At 40.4% G+C, this 18,367-nt stretch overlaps 2 protein-coding genes across 4 annotated transcripts in view; one reads left to right on the forward strand and one right to left on the reverse strand.

The window, feature by feature from the left end:
- Window positions 1–18,367, forward strand: part of CMSS1 (cms1 ribosomal small subunit homolog) — a 361,157-nt gene that overhangs the window by 29,473 nt on the left and 313,317 nt on the right. The window lies entirely within an intron of this gene.
- FILIP1L (filamin A interacting protein 1 like) overlaps window positions 1–18,367 on the reverse strand; it is a 276,807-nt gene that overhangs the window by 6,432 nt on the left and 252,008 nt on the right. For 2 of the 3 annotated variants that reach the window (XM_010331394.3, XM_074403540.1), the window contains exon 5: window positions 11,021–14,159. In XM_010331394.3, coding sequence (XP_010329696.3) covers window positions 11,363–14,159 — 2,797 coding nt within the window. In that variant the 3' untranslated portion in view covers window positions 11,021–11,362. Of the gene's footprint in view, window positions 1–11,020; window positions 14,160–18,367 lie in introns of those variants that run through there. The other variant, XM_074403541.1, reaches the window with a different exon arrangement.

Genomic DNA, 18,367 nt, shown 5'->3' on the forward strand with positions numbered 1-18,367 from the left:
GGGCCATAGTTGATAGGCTTGGCCTAAAAAAACAGTAATAATTGTCCATTGTTCTCCTTAGTCTTCTCATTGTCCTTCTTAGAAGCTGTAATCAGCAGCCTCAGAAGCATTTACATTTTTCAGAGTTTCTGTAATTAATATGTACTCTTATAATGAGAACATTTTATATGAAATAAATGGGCTGCTTATATAAATTACTATAAAACTGTTCTTCTCAGCATGATCCTACTCACCAATTCCCTCCCTGTTGGCCTACAGGAGCTATCTGTCTCCTGTGTGATGGATCCTTTGAGGATCTGTTGCAGTTTTTAGTTAGCTCCTGTTTATATAAAACAGTGGTTTTCTGAGGCTTCAAAAGTGACCAATCTCAGGCACAGTGAATTCGGGCAAGAACACCATGAAAAGGCATAGGAATAGAAAAATAATAACTTTTTCCTGTTAAAGAGAGAAAAAAAAAACCCAGCCAAACCGCTGATTGTAAAGGATAGTAATGCATTTTTGAGGAATTACTTTGAGTTGTTTGAAGAGCATCTGTGTGGATGTAGGTTACTGTATTGTGAGGGGACGTAGGAGCCAACTCACCAACTTCCCTTTGCAGTAGCAGTTTTTATTTGGGGTGCTTCCTTGGTTTGCAGTTTTGCACTCCTGAATTTGGAGACTGACAGGTTGAACCCTAACACTTCTCCTCCTGACCTGGAAAGATGCATGGTGATTATGTTTTTAAAATGATTTTGGGAGTGCCAGTCTTTCCTTATTAAGTTACAGTATTCCTTGAGAAATAGAAATCCAAAATTAGAGGGTACAATCTGGGAAAATTTTCTGTTTCTGCAAAGGCAGCTTTGCACCAAATGTGGCGTGAGTTGGTGGTGCTTGTCTTTATAGCGGCTAGACCTTGATCCCTTGATTGCCTTTTCTCAAAGTCTTGGGTCATTATCAGGACCGTCAAGGCAGTCAGCTACTTATAAGCTTGGATGTGCGTGGTTTTGATGCTCCTTCCATGAATTGTTTTCACTCACTTGTGTTGCTTTGCTCTCCCATCATCTCTGAGGCTGATCAGGTACCTTCTGCTCTGCACATATGGACTCCCTGTCCAAGCTCATTCTTTATGCTTGGCATTTGTGCCCTTTGCTTATAGAATCTTGCCTTAGGATAGAGTGGACACTGACTGCAACTTTTGTGTTTTCTGAGCACAGAGCCTCCTGATGAGAACATGAGCTTCTCTTTGGACTTGCTTTCTCCCATCTCCTATCCCAAGTGCTATCACCAGGTCAGTCTGCCCCATGCCTGCCCATTTGTGTGGGGCTTGGCTTCCGCATTCACTATCTCATTCCCTAACAGTGGCTTCAGGGTGGCATGTGGAGTTGAAAGGAGAGGCAAAGCACTGTTGGCTATGCTGATCATGGAAGGTTTCAGAAGAGGCAAGCATTGATCCAGACCTTTCAGTGTGGGTCTTACTTCACTTGACAAGAGATGAAAATTGTGTCCATGTAGAGCGGTGGGGAGGAAAAGGGGGAAAGCCCTGCATATGTTTAGTGACATTCTGAATGTTCTGGTGAAGTGGCAGATTTGTGAGGTGGAGCACAAGGAGGTCACATTAGACAATCTGTCTATCACCACAGATAGTGGAAAGAATCAAATTCAACTTCTAATGAATTTAAATGCCCTTGCAACTCAGTCTGTTTCCATGGAAAGAGAATGGGGCAACAGAATCAAACCCGTTTTCACTCCTCAATTTTGTGACGTATTAACAGAATGACCTGGAACAGCTTCCTTATGTATCAGAGTTTTAATCTACTTATCTCTAAAGTTGTCATAATACCCACTTTCTAGGATTGTTGTAAAATAAAACAGTATTGTATAATGGATTTGTATTTTGCCCTCTCTTTTATACTATGTTATCTCACTACACAGAAGCCTTCTGTGAAGACACAGAGACTCCCTAGTACTATATTCATGGTTCTTCACAGTCTGACAGGTCTGTGCCCTTCAAGCCCTACCCTGCCTCAACCGTCCCGGCTTCATCCACATTGCACTACTCGCTGTTCCTTGAATGTTGGTTGTCTGCCCCCACACCTTCACCTTGTGGGCACGTCTTTGGAGCACCTTTTTTTCTTCTCTGTATCCTACTCCTGCCATCCTCCAGCCCCTGCTCAGTTCTCATCTGGTTCTGAAGCCTGATACCCAAATCCCCCCTGAGAGTAACCTGCTCTTCCTCTAAATTCCTGTAGTACTTACTCTACAGTTCCTTCTCTGTGCTGAGCTCTTAACTACCTTTTAAGTCACCCATTAGCTCCTGCCTTTTATTCCAGACTTTACCACCTGCTTAGCTGTCTGCTACAACAATGAGCAGTATCACGTGCTTCATAAACATTTGTTGGTTCATTCTCGTAGGAATTGGTTGAGAAATGAAGGAAGCCCGTATCCTAATAGAAGACATTAATGCCTGTGGTGGTTATAAGCTAGTAATACAGAGGGAATTGCAGCTTCTCAGAGAGGACCTTTTAGAAAGGTCTTAACAGAAGAGTTACCTCTTCAGTTCTTGTTATTCCTGCTGAAAACCATTTATTTCCCTTCTCCTTGACCCCATATAAGGCCAAGGTGGATGGAGTCTACACTCTGTTTCTCCCAAAGGCACATACGAAATGGAAAGCTCTAGTTGACCTAAAATTCTAGTTTAGAATTCAGGTGTCTTTGAAAGAGACAGAAGTGAAAAATACTATAATAATACAAATATAAATGTGCAAGTATGAACATGCTCTGGGCCAGTCTGTCAAGTAAGTGGAAACAGATATGCCACAAAATTCTTCATTGTAGGCTTTTAAAGTGGCTTTGAGGCTTACGTTTAATCAGCTTTAAGGTTCTCATCTCCAGACACCAGACAGAGGATTCATGAGTTGTCAAAGTTTTCCCACAGTAAGTTATGTAAGAGTGGAACTGGCTTACAGAGTCACTTGGTCCGTCTCTTTAATATGGTGCTTTTTAACCAGAGGGTGGTATCGCCCTCCAGGGAACATTTAGCCATGTCTGGACACATTTTTGTCACAGTTGTGGGATGCTACATGGTGTGTAAGTAAAAGCCGGGAATGCTCCTAAACATCATATGGTACATGAACACCCACTCCTTGCTCACAGGAAGGAGTTATTGGGCCCAAACCATTAATAGTCCTAAATTTGAAAAATGCTCTAATGGAGAGAAAAAGCTGACATGATTAGGGGTAAAATAAATTAATTCATAGAATTTATCTCCCCCCCGCCGCCCGCCCCAGAGACGGGCTTACTCTGTCGCCGAGGCTAGAGTACAGTGGCACAATCTCAGCTCACTGCAACCTCCACCTCCCAGCTTCAAGCAGTTCTCCTGCCTCACCCTCCCAAGTAGCTGGGATAACAGGTGCCCACCACCACGCCCAGCTAATTTTTTTGTGTTTTTAGTAGAGACGAGGTTTTACCATGTTGGCCAGGCTGGTCTTGTACTCCCAACCTTGTGATCCACCTGCCTCAGCCTCCCAAAGTGCTGGGATCCCAGGCATGCGCCACTGCACCCGGCCAATTCATAGAATCTTAGAGAAGGAACTATCTATAAGTGGAAAAAATGAGGAAGAAGTTTAATTTCTGGAGAAAAAAAAAAAAACTGATGCAGGTTGTTGGCTTGTTTATGCCCCAACCTTATTTCCCAAAAGGAATTTTAAATTATTTAAGGAGGGTGACAAGACTTCAGATTCAGAAGTCATTGGAAGTTAGAATCAGACGTGATCTTCAAGATCACCAGGTTCAATTCACTTATTTCACAAAGGGTAAATGACTTGTCCAGGGCCTCCCAGCTGACTAGAAATAGCATAAACTAGAACCTGATCTATTTGCCTGCCTCCTGCTCCTTCCCCCAATCATTCCATTTAACTGAGTCTTTCTCTGTGAAGCTTTGTTAATCTACTGTAGTATTCCTTCATCTCCAGTTTACTGGATTAAATGTCATCTGTTACTCTTGTTTGTTGTTTCGTTCCAGGTTAATAACCTCTTCAAGAACAGTGAATCTTTCATCTCCATAATATTGGCCCTAGTGGCAAGGAAAAGGTACACAGTTTAGTGTGTCATGATCAGTGGATTCCTCAATTGTGTACCTGTGATGCTTTGAAGAAAGCATATTGCATACTAAGACACTGTACCTGTCACTGAGACACAAGTTTTGTTGCATAAGGATTGTTTCCACTCACTTGATTGGCAGATGGTCCAGAGCATGTGCATATTTGAACATTTACATTTGGTTAATACCTTTTTTCAGATAAAGTGGAGCCTTCCATTTCTCACATGATTTTTGGCAGAAAAAGAGTCTAGACAATCAGCCACCTTTGCCTTAATGCAAGAACAGCAGATAACTCCTTCTATTGCTTAGGCCTTTCTAAAAGGTCCTCTCTGAGAAGTTTCAATTCCCTCTCTATTAGCTTGTGACACAGCATGAATGCTCACTAGTAACCTTATCTCCACCTATCCAAAAGCCTCAGGAATGGCTGAGGACAGGGTAGGCTTTGTAGGTCTGCAGAGCTTATACTTGTGTGTTGTCGTTGTCCAAACGTGACTCGCCTTTAAAGAGCTGAACAAAACAGAGGCACAGTCCCATTTTAAAACGGGCTAAGGACATGAATAGACAATTCTCAAAAGAAGATATACAAATGGCCAACACACATATGAGAGAATGCTCAACATCACTAATTATCAGGGAAATGCAAATCAAAACCACAGTGCGATACCATCTTACTCCTGCAAGAATGTCCATCATCAAAAAATTAAAAAATAATAGGTGTTGGCATGGATGTAGTGAAAGGGGAACACTTTTGCACTGCTGGTGAAAATGTAAACTAGTACAACCAGTATGGAAAACAGCGTGGAGATTCCTTAAAGAACTGAAAGTAGATCTATCATTTGATCCAGCAATATCACTCCTGGGTGTCTACCCAGAAGAAAAGAAGGTCATTGTACAAAAAAGGTACTTGCATATGCATGTTTATGGCAGCACAATTCACAATTGCAAAAATATGGAACCAGCTCAATCAATGAGTGGATAAAGAAAATGTGATACACACACACACACACACACACACACACACACGCACCATGGAGTGCTACTCAGCCATAAGAAATGAAATAATGGCATTTGTAGCAACCTGGATAGAGTTGGAGACCACTATTCTAAGTGAAGTAACTCAAGAATGGCAAAAAAAACATTGTATATTCTCACTTATAAGCAGGAGCTAAGCTACGAGGACACAGAGGCATAAGAATGATACGGTGGACTTCAGGGACTCGAGGGACAGAGTAGGAGGGGTGTGAGGGATAAAAGACTACACACTGGGTACAGTGTACACTGTTCAAGTGATGGTTGCACCAGAATCTTAGAAATCACCACTGAAGAATTTATTCATGTAACCAAACACCACTTTGTTCCCCAGAAGCCTATTGAAATAAATAAATAGGTTAAAAAACAACAGTATCGAGTAACCCCTCAAATATCATACCAGGACCATTTGGCTATGAGGAAGAAGAATAACTCACTAAAATAAGAAAACTAGTTTCAGTTTTTCAAAAAAATTGCCTCAAGTAATAAGATTAATTTTACTTCTCTTGACCAACAGTTTTGTCAGTGAAATTTTAGATAATGCCACAAGTAAAAGTGATTATCCCTGGGATGGCTGACTGCAATGCCAAAGGTTATTCCTGAATACATGTTTATGTCAACATTCTAAGTGTAAAATCTGGTATCCTCATGGAATGTTGACAGATTTGTAAGTGCTGCCATGTAAATGGTGTTAATTCATTGTCAAATTATGAAGTACTTAGAGGTGTTGGCCAGTTAACTCACTAGACTCCCTCAAGATTCCTTTCCCTACGGTGTTGCCTTTGGGGGATGCCTGCTCTGATGGTACTGGTTGCCTGAAAGCTTTACGCTTCTTGATGTACCTTGAAGAATGGAAAGGGTCCATCTGCTGGAAAGGAAAGAACTTGGAGTTTAAGTAAAATGAATTTAAATGGGGTTTAAGGTTTGGGAACCTTAGTAAACTACTTGTCTTCCTTGCTCTTTCATGTATTTGCTTCACTGTGCCATAAGGTGAATGGAGTCCTTTGTTTTGGTTTGTCTGACTGCCTTATTTAATGTGTGTTCTGGACCCTTCCCAAGAAGTGCTGCAGAGCTAATTTGAGGGCCTGGGATCTGAGAGAAACAGAGCTCGTAGGTGTCAGACAGCCTGCTGCAGCTCAGCAAAAGATTCAGGCATCTATGCTTTGCCCCAGTTATAAAACTGGGAATCTTCCTACCCAATAAAATAAGAGCTTCTATTAAGCTCTCCTTTTAAATCAAAAGAAAACATGGGAGAATACGCCTCTGTTTGTCATGCCAGCTACTAGAGGGTAGACTAGCCACACTTCCTAGGACAGGTGTAATTTAAAGAGAGGGACTGTGGTCAGACTACATTAGCCAGTGCTTGTCAGTACAGATGCCTTTTGACTTATGATGGGTTTAAAACCACATAAACCCACTGTAAGTTGAAAATATGTTTAATACGCCTAACCTACTGGATATCATAACTTAGCCTAGCCCACCTTAAACATCCTCAGAACACTTCCATAAATCTACAATTAGGTAAAATCATCTAGCAACACAGCACACTGTAAAGCAGGGGTCCCTAAACTCTGGACCACAGACGGGTAGCAGTCCCTGGCTTGTTAGGAGCTGGGTGGCACCGCAGGTGAGTGGCAGGGAAGCGAGCATTACTGCCTGAGCTCTGCCTCCTGTCGGATCAGCAGTGGCATTAGTTTCTCACAGGAGCACAAACCCTATTGTGAACTGTGCATGCGAGGGATCTAGGCTGAGGACTCCTTATGAGAATCTAGCTAATACCTGATGATCTGAGTGGACAGTTTCATCCCGAAACCATCTGCTCAACCCCCTGGCCGTGGAACAATTGTCATCCATGAAACCAGTTGCTTGTGCCAAATTGGGAACTGCTGCTGTGTAATATCGGTTGTTTATCCTCATGATTGTGTGGCCGACTGAGAGTTGTGGCTTGCTTTCACTGCTCAGCACTGAGAGAGAGTATCTTACGGCATATTGCTAGCTCAGAAAATGATCAAAATTTGAAGTACAATTTCAAGGTGCTACTAACCAGCAGAAGAGTTTGTTTAAGTGCGCCCCCAGAGGTTCTGATTTGATAGCTGAGTGGAACTTAATATCAGGGGATTCTCATACAGGTATCTTGGATCTTACTTTGAGACACACTGATCTATACGAGTGTTTGGGGCATACATTTTTGCCTATGTTTTCTCTTAGGATTACAAAGCAAAAAGATTATTTAGAGGAAAAAAAATAATCTTAACAGTAACAGAAACCAGGGTATAGAAAAGCTAAAGTGTTGGTTAATTTAAAGGTCATTCCTTGCCTTTATCTAACATATTTCAAAGGAGACTCACTTTGTAAATATTCAGAATCAAAGAAGTTACTGAAATGCTTTTATTGGGAGTTTGACCAGTAAAGATCACAGAATACTTAGACTACAAATATCTAAACATTTTTGATAAAATATCCTTTCTATGACCATCTCACAGCTCCCCTAATTTTATCCTTTGTGGGTGATATGGTTTGGCTCTGTGTCCTTACCCAAATCTGGTTTGGCTCTGTGTCCTTACCCAAATCTGGTTTGGCTCTGTGTCCTTACCCAAATCTGGTTTGGCTCTGTGTCCTTACCCAAATCTCCGAACTGTAATCCCCACGTGTTGAGGGAAGGACCTGGTGGGAGGTGATTGGAACATGGGGCAGTTTCCTCTGCTTTTCTTGTGATTCTGAGGGAGCTTGCATGAGACCTGATGGTTTAAAAGGGCAGTTTCCCCTGTCTGCTCTCTCGCTGCCAGGTGAGATGTGCCTTGGCTTTTCTTTGCCTCCTGCCATGATTTTAAGTTTCCTGAGGCCTCCCCCAGCCACGAGGAACTGCGAGTCAATTAAACCTTTCTTCTTGATAAATTACCCAGTCTCAGGTATTCTTTATAGTAGGGTAAAAACGGACTAATAAAATGGGTGTCAAGAAGCCCCCAAGCCTAATGTCTTAGTATTGTAAAATATAGTTGTGGAGACCTTCTAAATAGAGTTTGTGTAATTTTATCATGATCTTGATTGAACAAGTGTCGAGATTCTTTCATATGTGTAAAGATTCAAGTGTAGTAATGCCCAATGTCCTAGGTAAGGATGACAATTTTATTTTTGTTAGTGCCCCTAGAGAGTAGTGGCATCTTCTCGGGGTAAGTTTTGTCATTGCTTTTAAATGAAAAAAAATAAGAAAATCATTCAAATCTGTGATAGGATTCTATCATTGAAGAGTTAAAGAGACAGAGGGACTGTGAGTAAAATGAAACTTGGTTCTGAAGCCAGGACTTAGACCAATGAGAGGATGGTATGAGTTTTTCAGATAGATGTAAAAACAGTCTATCTTCTATGAGCACTCATGTACCAAAGAATACAACCCTCCACCCCCACATATTTCATATCAAGATTTTCCAGTGTCACTTCCTCTTTCCTTCCTGGTTTTTGGGGGAGTTCTATGATTATATGTGAATGAAAAAGGAAGTTCTGTAATCTTCCAGTCTCTCTCCCTCTCCTCTCTCTCTTTCTCTGTCTCTCTCTCTTTTTCTCTTTCTCTCTCTCTCTCTCTCTCTCTCTCACACACACACACACACACACACACACACACAGACACAGACACACACACACACACACACACACAAATAAGAAACGATTTTTTTTTAACTTAAAGGCCAGAAATCTACAGTGTATCATTTTAAGTATAATCCTATTTTAAAAAGATGTTTTGCAGAAATTAGGCTACCTTTATGATGAAATTTAATTAGCAACACTTAATAATATACACGTTATTAATCTGTCCCCTAAAATTTATTTTGATGTGATACAAATTATTATCCTGAAGGAATCCTCCCAGTAGAGGTACTTCTAAAAAAGAGATATTCCTTCAATGTTTGGTAAATTTCCAGTTATGTTAGATTAACTGCTTAGGAAGCCTCTATATAGTTAAAATCTGGAACAAATGATTAAATGAGAATTTGTACATTATAATCATGAAACACAGGACTTACGGTGTTAACTTTATTACAGAGAATTGCTGTGACTCACATCAGAAATTTAATCCTTTCAAAATGGGTGGGCTGATGAATAGCCCAAATTTGACTTCCAAACTCTATTAGTTAAGAGTGTGCCAAGAATGGATTTCTTCCCTCCCGCCACGGGCCCCCACCAGGACTTGGGGCAGCCAAGAGGAATCTGGGGTGATGGGAATTTCTTGGCTGGTTATCTCTGCCTCTTTATCTGATTCCCCCAGTGCCACCCAAACATGTATTTTGTTTATGCCATTATGTGACAAAGTTGGAAAGACTTTGTTCTTAAATCGTTCTGATTTCTGTTGTTCATAATTTTACAGTCGATCGATGTCTTCCAAAATATTACATGTACCCACTATTCTTAAATAGAAAAAGATCACGTGAAGCAGCAGCAGCATTATAGTTATCTGCTTTGAAAGAGCTAAAATTAAGTTTTCCATTCCTTCTAGAGTTCTGGCCAAAGGTGACTTAAAAATAAAAATAGTTTTAATAAACATTTAGACCATCATGTATTTTGTAATACAGTCAGGTCACTGCTGATTCCTAAGATAAATGTGTTTAAACAGAAGCTTTCTCATTCATCAGCAGCCTCTGCTTTCATCTAAATTTATGTAATGATGATGCAAGCCCATAGTGTTGGTGTTACAGTTCATCACCATGGAAGTGTTTCTGTCAACAAATCCTTGCTTTACTGTCATGAAATTGATTTTGCAGGGGCAAGGAGGATAATTGTGAAAGCTTCTTTTTACTCTTAAAGATCTTCACAGTTTGCCTGGATGTCTAAATGAATTGTATTTAAAATCAGTAAGTGGCAATAAAATTGACCACACTAAATTAACAGTTATGAGGTTAGAAAAGGGGAAATGGCGGTAAGCTACTTTGTCTGAAATCGTCTTTTGGGAATGTGACTTGGGGACCAGACTTGTAATTTAAAATGTTCCCTGAAAGCTGTTATTCTCTGCTCAGAAGTATGGATTATGCCCAGGGAGTCCCATAGCAGAATTTCTAGGATGATTTGGCTGAGTTTTTCTCATCTACCTTGTAAATGGCATAATAATCACAGAAGAAATTCATAGTATATTACTTCTTTCAACTAATATAGTGTATTTTTTTTAAATATGCCTTTTCTATAACTTAAGTTCATAACTATCTTTGGCTTTTATTTGCTTGTTGACAGGTTAAAAAAACAAACTAAGCTTCTGAATGCAGGCCTCTTATGAGCAGGGTAAGTAGCACCTACATTAAGTAATTCAAACTGTTTTGGGAACCACGTAGGAAAAAGAAACAAGAATGACTTTTTTTTTTGCTTTGAAGCAGGGTGTTCAGGAGCTTATGTCACAGTGGCTGAAGCACTAAGTAAATTTGGTTGTAGTCATATATGTTTTGTGGGAGTTATGATCTCTGGTAGAAATACAGTCAACTCTTGATTGTCAAGGTAACTATATTTCCAAATGTACTTTCTCTGGCTTCCTGTCACATATCAGAGCTTTTTAATTTTCCCATCTGCTTATATGTGCTCACAAAAATCAGAATTATTCAATAGTATAAAATATTTCATTATCAGTAAACATTTAAGTTCCTAATATAGTCTAAGCAATGTGCTGGCCTCTAGAGATACTGAGATACATCCCAAGCCTGAAGTTATGTTTGCTTCTGAAAGATCTTATAGTTCACTTTGAAATCAAAGAGATGTAATTTTTATTTATTTGAACCACTTTTTCCTCCTCCTAATTAGAAGTTGACCGTAAATGGGACATACGTCCTGTTTGTTTTTAAAGAAGAATTAATAGAGATTATAAGCAAAAGATAAAATTCTATTGTCCATGCAGAAATAGAACACAGAATGACCAAAAGAAAATTCAGCAAGCAATGGTAAAAATAACAAATTATTTACTGCTTTATAATGTTAAAGTATTTCACCAAGACAAGTTGCAGTCAAATTAAAGTGAGTTATGGAAAATGAAATACATAAAGATGTATTTAGACAAGTGCAGACTAAATATTTTCCATACAGGTATGTAAATGAAAAGATATACAGTAAGTGCACACTTGATATGACTATGCAGGCAACAGTTAGTTTCAGTATTCTTGTATAGTTCATGCACAAACCTTCCCAAAGTACGAGTTCAGTCTTTGGGGTATATGGAGGGATGATTACAAAAGGATTGAGTTCCTTGCAAAAATATCAGTATGGACTAGATGAGGGTAAGTGTGGTCAGTTATATATATTACTTACTGTAATTTGTGACTGTCGAGGAAGAGGTGTGGCTGTTGGTGTGATAGTAATACTGCTGGTGACTTTATTGGTGGTTTTGTTTAGTGCCCCGTTAGTTAAGCCTTGAGTTCGGTTATCCTGCAGTGGTGCCGAAGGGCTGGCAGGTCTCACAGGGCCGGCTACAGCGTGCATGTAAGGACTTCCTAAGTGAATGTGGATTTTATTATCCTCAGTAGTTATCACACTTGCACTGTTACTGTTTGAACGTTGAAACTGCCATGATGACTGCCGGTCTGGGGAGACTCTGAATATCGCGTGCTTGGCACTGATTTCTATTGGTTCTGGGGAGCGTCCCTGCTCAGGAGAGCTAACTGAACCAGTCACAGCCAAAACCTGAGTAGGGGACATTGTCCTTTCTGGAGTTAGAGAACCACAAGACTCTGGGGTCTGCGCTCTGGCAAAGGTTGCCATGGTAATTGGGGACATGCCTTGTTCTAAATTCACGAGGTCTTCAGTCGAAGTTTTGGATTTTACTGGTGTTATGGAGGTGTTTTGGAGGATGGTTATCCTTTGCTTTGGGGTGCCACAGTTCGGTATCACTGCAGTACTCGTGTAAGAGTGAGGACTCTCTGTGGTCGGACTTGTGATCTCAAGAGTGGCTGTGTTTTGTACATGGTCTGGAGTAACCTTTATATGAAGTGGCTGCCCAGGTGTGTGGCTTAGGACTAGATCTCCAGGTTGCACAAAGTTGGCATTGGGCTTCGTTTGTATTTTTCCATTCTGAGGATGGCCCTCCTTGGATTTCATCCAAGGAATCCACAGCTTTCTGTTAACAGGACAGGGAGTAGTTTGGCTGCATTTGAAGGACAGCACAGATCCCTCATCATTGGGATCCTCGTCTTGATCCTCACTCTCCTCATATAACTGGCCATTGATGACCGCACGTTCCAGAGGAATGAGGCTCTTGTAATCAGGTGGTTCATTGTCTACTGCTTCTGTCTGAACTTCTTTAGAAAATACTTGAGGATCTGAAATTCTTCTTCCATTGAGACTAGGCCTGAGGCTCTTACTGAAATGCCGGTACCTCTCTAACTCCTTAGTGAGGTTTTCAATCTCTCTTCCTAAATCTCTGTTCCTGTTTTCTTGTTGATTTAACCTTTTTTGCAGGACTGAGTGATCTCCCTGGAGGTGACATATTAGGTCTTCAGTTGCCATGTATTCATGCATTTTCTCTTTTAATGCATCTACTTCTCTTGAGAGGTGCCCTGACTTAGCTGCTTCTTCTTGAAGCCTTTTGAAAAGCCATTGTTCGTGGCTGGACTCTGTCTTTTCTGCTAACTTGTACTTAGCAAGTTCCATTTTAACATGTTCCAACTCTTCAGATAACAATTTAGCTTTGTCTTGTTCATTAGCATACCTTCGTTCTAGAGTCTCATACTCATCTTCTGTTTTCATGAGGTCATCCTCGATGGCTTTCATGTCCTTTAGCTTCAGTTTCAGTCTTTCTACTTCTTGAGAGAGCTCCTTAATCTTATTGTTTTCTTGGTGTAATGCTGTTGTGGATTTCCCAGAGTCTTGATTTAATTTGTTTTTTAGAAAATCTTTCTCAATCGCTTCCAATGATTGAAGCCTATTTTTCAACATGTTAACTTTGGACAGGAGATCATTTCCTTTCTCTACTTCCGCTTTCAATTTGTTTTTTAAATCATCTCTCTCCTTGGTTACGCTGTGCATCTTTTCTTCTACATCGGTTTTGGACTTGAGCGCCCTTTTAGTTTCCTCAATTAACTTCTCAGTAACTGCTGTTACTTTATTTTGCTCCACTTGAAGCTGAGAAGAAGTGGCTTGTAATTTATCTTCAGTTTGCCTTAATTTTTCACTCATTGTTTTCCGTTCGTCTACAAACATCACAGTTAAGGTTTTCAGTTTAGTTAAATCCTCTTTTAGAGTGAATTCTGTCTGTTCCAGCCGACTTTCAACGGCTTCTAGCTCTTTAATCCTTGCTTTTAAGCTCTCCAGTTCCTGAGACAACTGCTTTGTGGTCATCCTTTCCTTTTCTAAATTGCATTTCAGAGAGTAGCATTCTTGTTTGCTTTTGTTGAAAGCGTCTTCTAACTTTTCCAGAGCCGTAATTCTTTTACTGAGTTTTTCCACCTCTAGTTTAAAGTCTTTACTCTGTGACGTCTCCTTTTCAAGCCTCTTATTGAGATCTCTGCACTGCTCCTCCATTTTTATGAGCTCTTCATCTTTCCCTTCCATATCTAGCACACGTTTCCTGAGCTCTTCCACTTCAGCCATGATGCCCGCGTTTCCATATTCTCCCTTACTGATTTTTTCTTTTATATCCTGCAGCTCCTCTTCTGCTTTTCGTAAAGACCTGTTTGTCTCTTCTAACTCATCAATCTGCCGGCTGAGTGTTGCCAGCTTTTGTTGAAGCTGGCGATTTTGACTGTCCTCATTGGTTAGCTTTGCCATAATTGCGTCTTGGTCCTGGTGAAACTTTGTGGTCTGCGTTTGCAGTTCCTTCTCTAGTCTGTTTGCCTTCTGCTCTTCCTCCTGAACTCTGGCTTCAGCAAGGGCTAGCTTGGTATGTGTTTCCTTTGCATTTGTGGTCAGCTCTTGGATTTTCTGTCTTTGAAGGGTGAGCTGTGCCGTCAGTCTTTGTTGTTCGTCCACCACCATCAAAGCAAAAGACTTCAGCTTGGTCAGCTCCTCCTTCAGGGCGGCGACCCTCTTCTCCTTTTCTTGCTCCTTCTCTTCCTGAGACTTGGTTTCTTGATCAATTAGTTTCTTTAATCTGAAAAATGTAAAAGTGCATTTTATTTTGTGACTGAGGCTTTATGTAACTCATCGACTATAGTTAAATACATGTGTCATTGAGAACTTGTGTAATTATAAGAACCGTGTCAGTCCATATAGGATATGCAAAAGAGTTCTGAATTTGATGAGGGAGGAAAATCTTGGTATCAGTTATCTTGCCTTTTTATTTCACTACCATTGATCAATAACAGCTGCATTTCACCAGGAGCCTTAGTAAAAGAATAAAGGCAAGAATATTTGGTTTAAATTGCTTGGGTAACATATAATTAGTAGGCAGTCTGGCCTGAAGGCTATGAAAATAGGCACAAGCTTGAGATGATACAGTTAGACCTGGCTTCAAGACTGATCTTACTCTTACCGGCTAATTGATGTGGGCAGTTATTTGACATCTCTGAGCCTCAGTTTCCTCATATGAAAAATGGGGACAATCATTATATTTACTTCAGGGGGCTTTTTATAAAAATTAAATGAGGTAATTCATCTAAGATTCTCCTTGTCCTGGCACATGGCAAGCATTTGGTATTAGTTGTTGCTGCTATACTTTTTTTTTTTATTAATATGGTTATTATATTTATCAAACGGTTTGCTTGAACTAAAGTATGTCATGCACTAATGTTTGATGTTCACCTCCTTGTTTTGTAGTTAAGAGAAATCTATTCACATTGCTTAGAAGTTATGCACTTAACTGATGGACCTCTGGCCAATTAAAACTTGGTTTGCACTAGCACGATATTATTCTAGGAACCACTTCACATGATATCTTATCCTCATAGTGGATAGCAGTTAAATGAGGAGAATTGAGAGGCATCTGTATGGGTTTGGAGTTTTCATAATATTTGAGAAGAGCATGGGGTTTGGTAGGAAAGTGGTTATTGATGAGAGTCTGGTTCTAGACGTGACAGAAGAGAACTGTTATCAGGAACATAGTAATTCCCTCTTAAATGACGACTACTATGACATACTATTTTCTTGTTTTATGTTTTAAATTTGTCAGCATAACAGGAGGGTATTTCACATGTAGTATAAACTATATCTTCCACCTCAGTAGTGAGGTCAAAGTTTTAAATTTGTCGCCCTCTTAATTATACTGCGAATGGGCTGATTACAGAGAATGTAATTACAGTTTTGCAGTACTGTAATACAGAAGCTAAAATAGAATGGAATCCCTCAGAAGTTGAACCAAAGGACTTGTCATGGATGAAGTTATAAACATTTACATTCCGCTAGGTATAAAGGATTCATAATACTTTAATGTATCTTTTCTATTAGGAATGAGTTAATTATCCAACGCACGTCTTTGATCCTTATCACAGAACTTACTTTTTGAAAGTTGTGTAAGCATTTGAGATAACTTTTTTTTTCTTTTTTTTTTTTTTCCCCTACGACTCCATAGTTCAAGTTATTCTCCTGCCTCAGCCTCCCAAGTAGCTGGGATTACAGGCACGTGCCACCACGGCCAGGTAATTTTGGTATTTTTAGTAGAGACGGGGTTTCACCATGTTGGCCAGGATGGTCTCAATCTCCTGACTTCATGATCCACCCGCCTTAGACTCCCAAAGTGCTGGCTCCAGGTCGAGAGAACATTTTAAAAAGAAACTAATTTAGGGTCGTCTTCTTGGAAATAGAGTCCTTCTTTTTGAGATTCTAATCTGCTCTTTTCTGTAATTTTCTGTAATTACACTACACAGAAGTCTAATGTCTCTAAAATAATCATGTAAGAATTCTCAAACTTTTTTGTGGGACTCCACTTTTAGTTTTTTCTGTTTTGAGAACTTAACAGGAGGCTGGCCTCAGGGCTGTGGCTTGTAAAATTCAGAAGAGGCTAGGCAGGATGCTGGGATGTGGTTATGATGCTCTCATCCATGGCCTTGGCAAAAGGCTTGCCCATGGATTCTGGCCATGCCCCATCCCTATTTGAGACACGTGAGAGTCTGAAAAGATAAACATGGCAGCGTCTTTGTGAATGGTCATGGGACTTCCCAACCCAATGACAGTCCACAAGTAAACTGCTTTGGTGGTGAAATAGTTAAAAAAAAAAAAAAAAATTGGCAGAATGCTTCTTCCTCCTGCCTTAGAATTAGAATTCATTTGATTTAATGATTTTGACAATGCCTTGAGCATAATTACAGTGAAATATTTTCCCCTCTCTACACGACAGTTCTTAGTTTTATTAGAGAACAGTTTCACAAAAATTTTTAAGTATTTATTTTCCACTTATTAAATCATAGCATGTGCTATTTCATTTTTATGAGAAGGAAGTGTGTTTTCTTAGGATATAAGGGAGGGAAGACTGTTTTCAGTATAATAAAAAGAGTATTTAAAAAGAATAATGATTACTGAATGCAGTGCAGTAACCTGCAAAAAAAGGTTTAGAAAAAAATTTCAGTTGCTTCCATTTTGTTCAGTGTTTTTGGAGTAGGCATGATGCATGTTTTTCAGCATGATGCAAAAACATAAGCATCTTGTTCATGGTTTTTGTAAATTGGTTGGCATCCCCATATGTTCCCCAAGCTCTATCTGATTATTTGAACACGTTTTCTCTAAGCATTTCTTTACTACTTGTTTTCCAATAACCTGCCCTTTCCCTGGACCACTCTCATGTGCCCACCACAGGAGAGTCAGCTGTCTAGTCTGGTAAAGCCTGTCGGGAAGGGAAACAGGAGTTTCTATGCAGAAAAAAACTATACCCCTAGCCATCAACTTGGGAGCTCAGGACAAGGAACCGGTGAGAACTGAGAGCAGGAGGCCTGCAGTGTTTTCAGAGCCAGCAGGATGCATGTAATGCTGTTACACTTTGTGTGGTTGTGCACGTGTGTGAGAGAGGGAAAGAGCTGGTTATGCTACTGAATTTGGAGGAATCAGCACTTTTGATAGTGATGAATGGACAACCCTAAATCATTATTTCTTGCCTTGTATCCAGGAGCATTTGAAGGTTGAAATTTGAGGCTACTTTTTGGTCTTAGAGAAAGCACAAGGTGAGGAGGATGTGGAGTTGAGCCTCCTAAGCCTGCTTCCTACTTTGAGTAGGAATGGACTTTAGATAACACAGTAACTTAATTTTCTGTCACCGTTACTCCATTATTTTTCTTTACAGATTAACAGGATTTAGCACTGATACTGGCTTCATATGCTAATACAGTTATCATGAACTCTTTGCTAGCTTTTAACCAGGGTTTTTATAATCGTCAAAGTAGCATAGACCTTGAGGTGCAGATCTTGGCAGATCTAAAATTCATTCCCTAACAGCTGCATTGTCAAATTATGACTCCTTTTTCCATTAATAGTTCCAGTTTATGTGCCTTTTTGCAGGGATAATGTATGCCAGGGTTTCTCCATCTTCAGCATTATTGACGTTAGAAGCCAGATTATTTTTTCATCATGGAGGTCATCTTGGGCACTCTGAGATATTTAGCAGCATCCCTTTGTCGTGAATTAAAAATGTTTCCATGCCAGGTGCGGTGGCTCACGCCTATAATCCCAGTACGTTGGGGGACCGAGGCGGGTGGATCACGAGGTCAAGAGATCGAGACCCATCCAGGTCAACATGGTGAAACCCCGTCTCTACTAAAAAAATTTAAAAATTAGTTGGTCATGGTGGCTCAGCCTGTAGTCCCAGCTACTCACGAGGCTGAGGCAGGAGAATTGCTTGAAACCCGGAGGCAGAGGTTGCGGTGAGCTGAGATCGCACCATTGCACTCCAGCCTGGGTAATGAGCAAAACTCCATCTCGAAAAAAAAGGCCGGGCATGGTGGCCCAAGCCTGTAATCCCAGCCCTTTGGGAGGCTGAGGCGGGTGGATCACGAGGTCAAGAGATCAAGACCATCCTGGTCAACATGGTGAAACCCCGTCTCTACTAAAAATACAAAAAAGTAGCTGGGCATGGTGGCGCATGCCTGTAATCCCAGCTACTCAGGAGGCTGAGGCAGGAGAATTGCTTGAACCCAGGAGGTGGAGGTTGCGGTGAGCCGAGATCGCGCCATTGCACTCCAGCCTGGGTAACATTAAGAGCGAAACTCCGTCTTAAAAAAACAAAATGTTTCCAGACATTGTCAGATGTTTCCTGGGGGGCAGTCACTGTCAATTGAGATTACTGATCTATGCATGTGTATATATTTGTATGTTTGTGGCATGTATGTATGTCAGGCTGTCAGTAGAAGTTAGACTCCATTGTTTTGCCTTACTTAG

Source organism: Saimiri boliviensis, chromosome 8 (genome assembly GCF_048565385.1).
Source record: "Saimiri boliviensis isolate mSaiBol1 chromosome 8, mSaiBol1.pri, whole genome shotgun sequence".
NCBI classification, from domain to species: Eukaryota; Metazoa; Chordata; class Mammalia; order Primates; family Cebidae; genus Saimiri; species Saimiri boliviensis.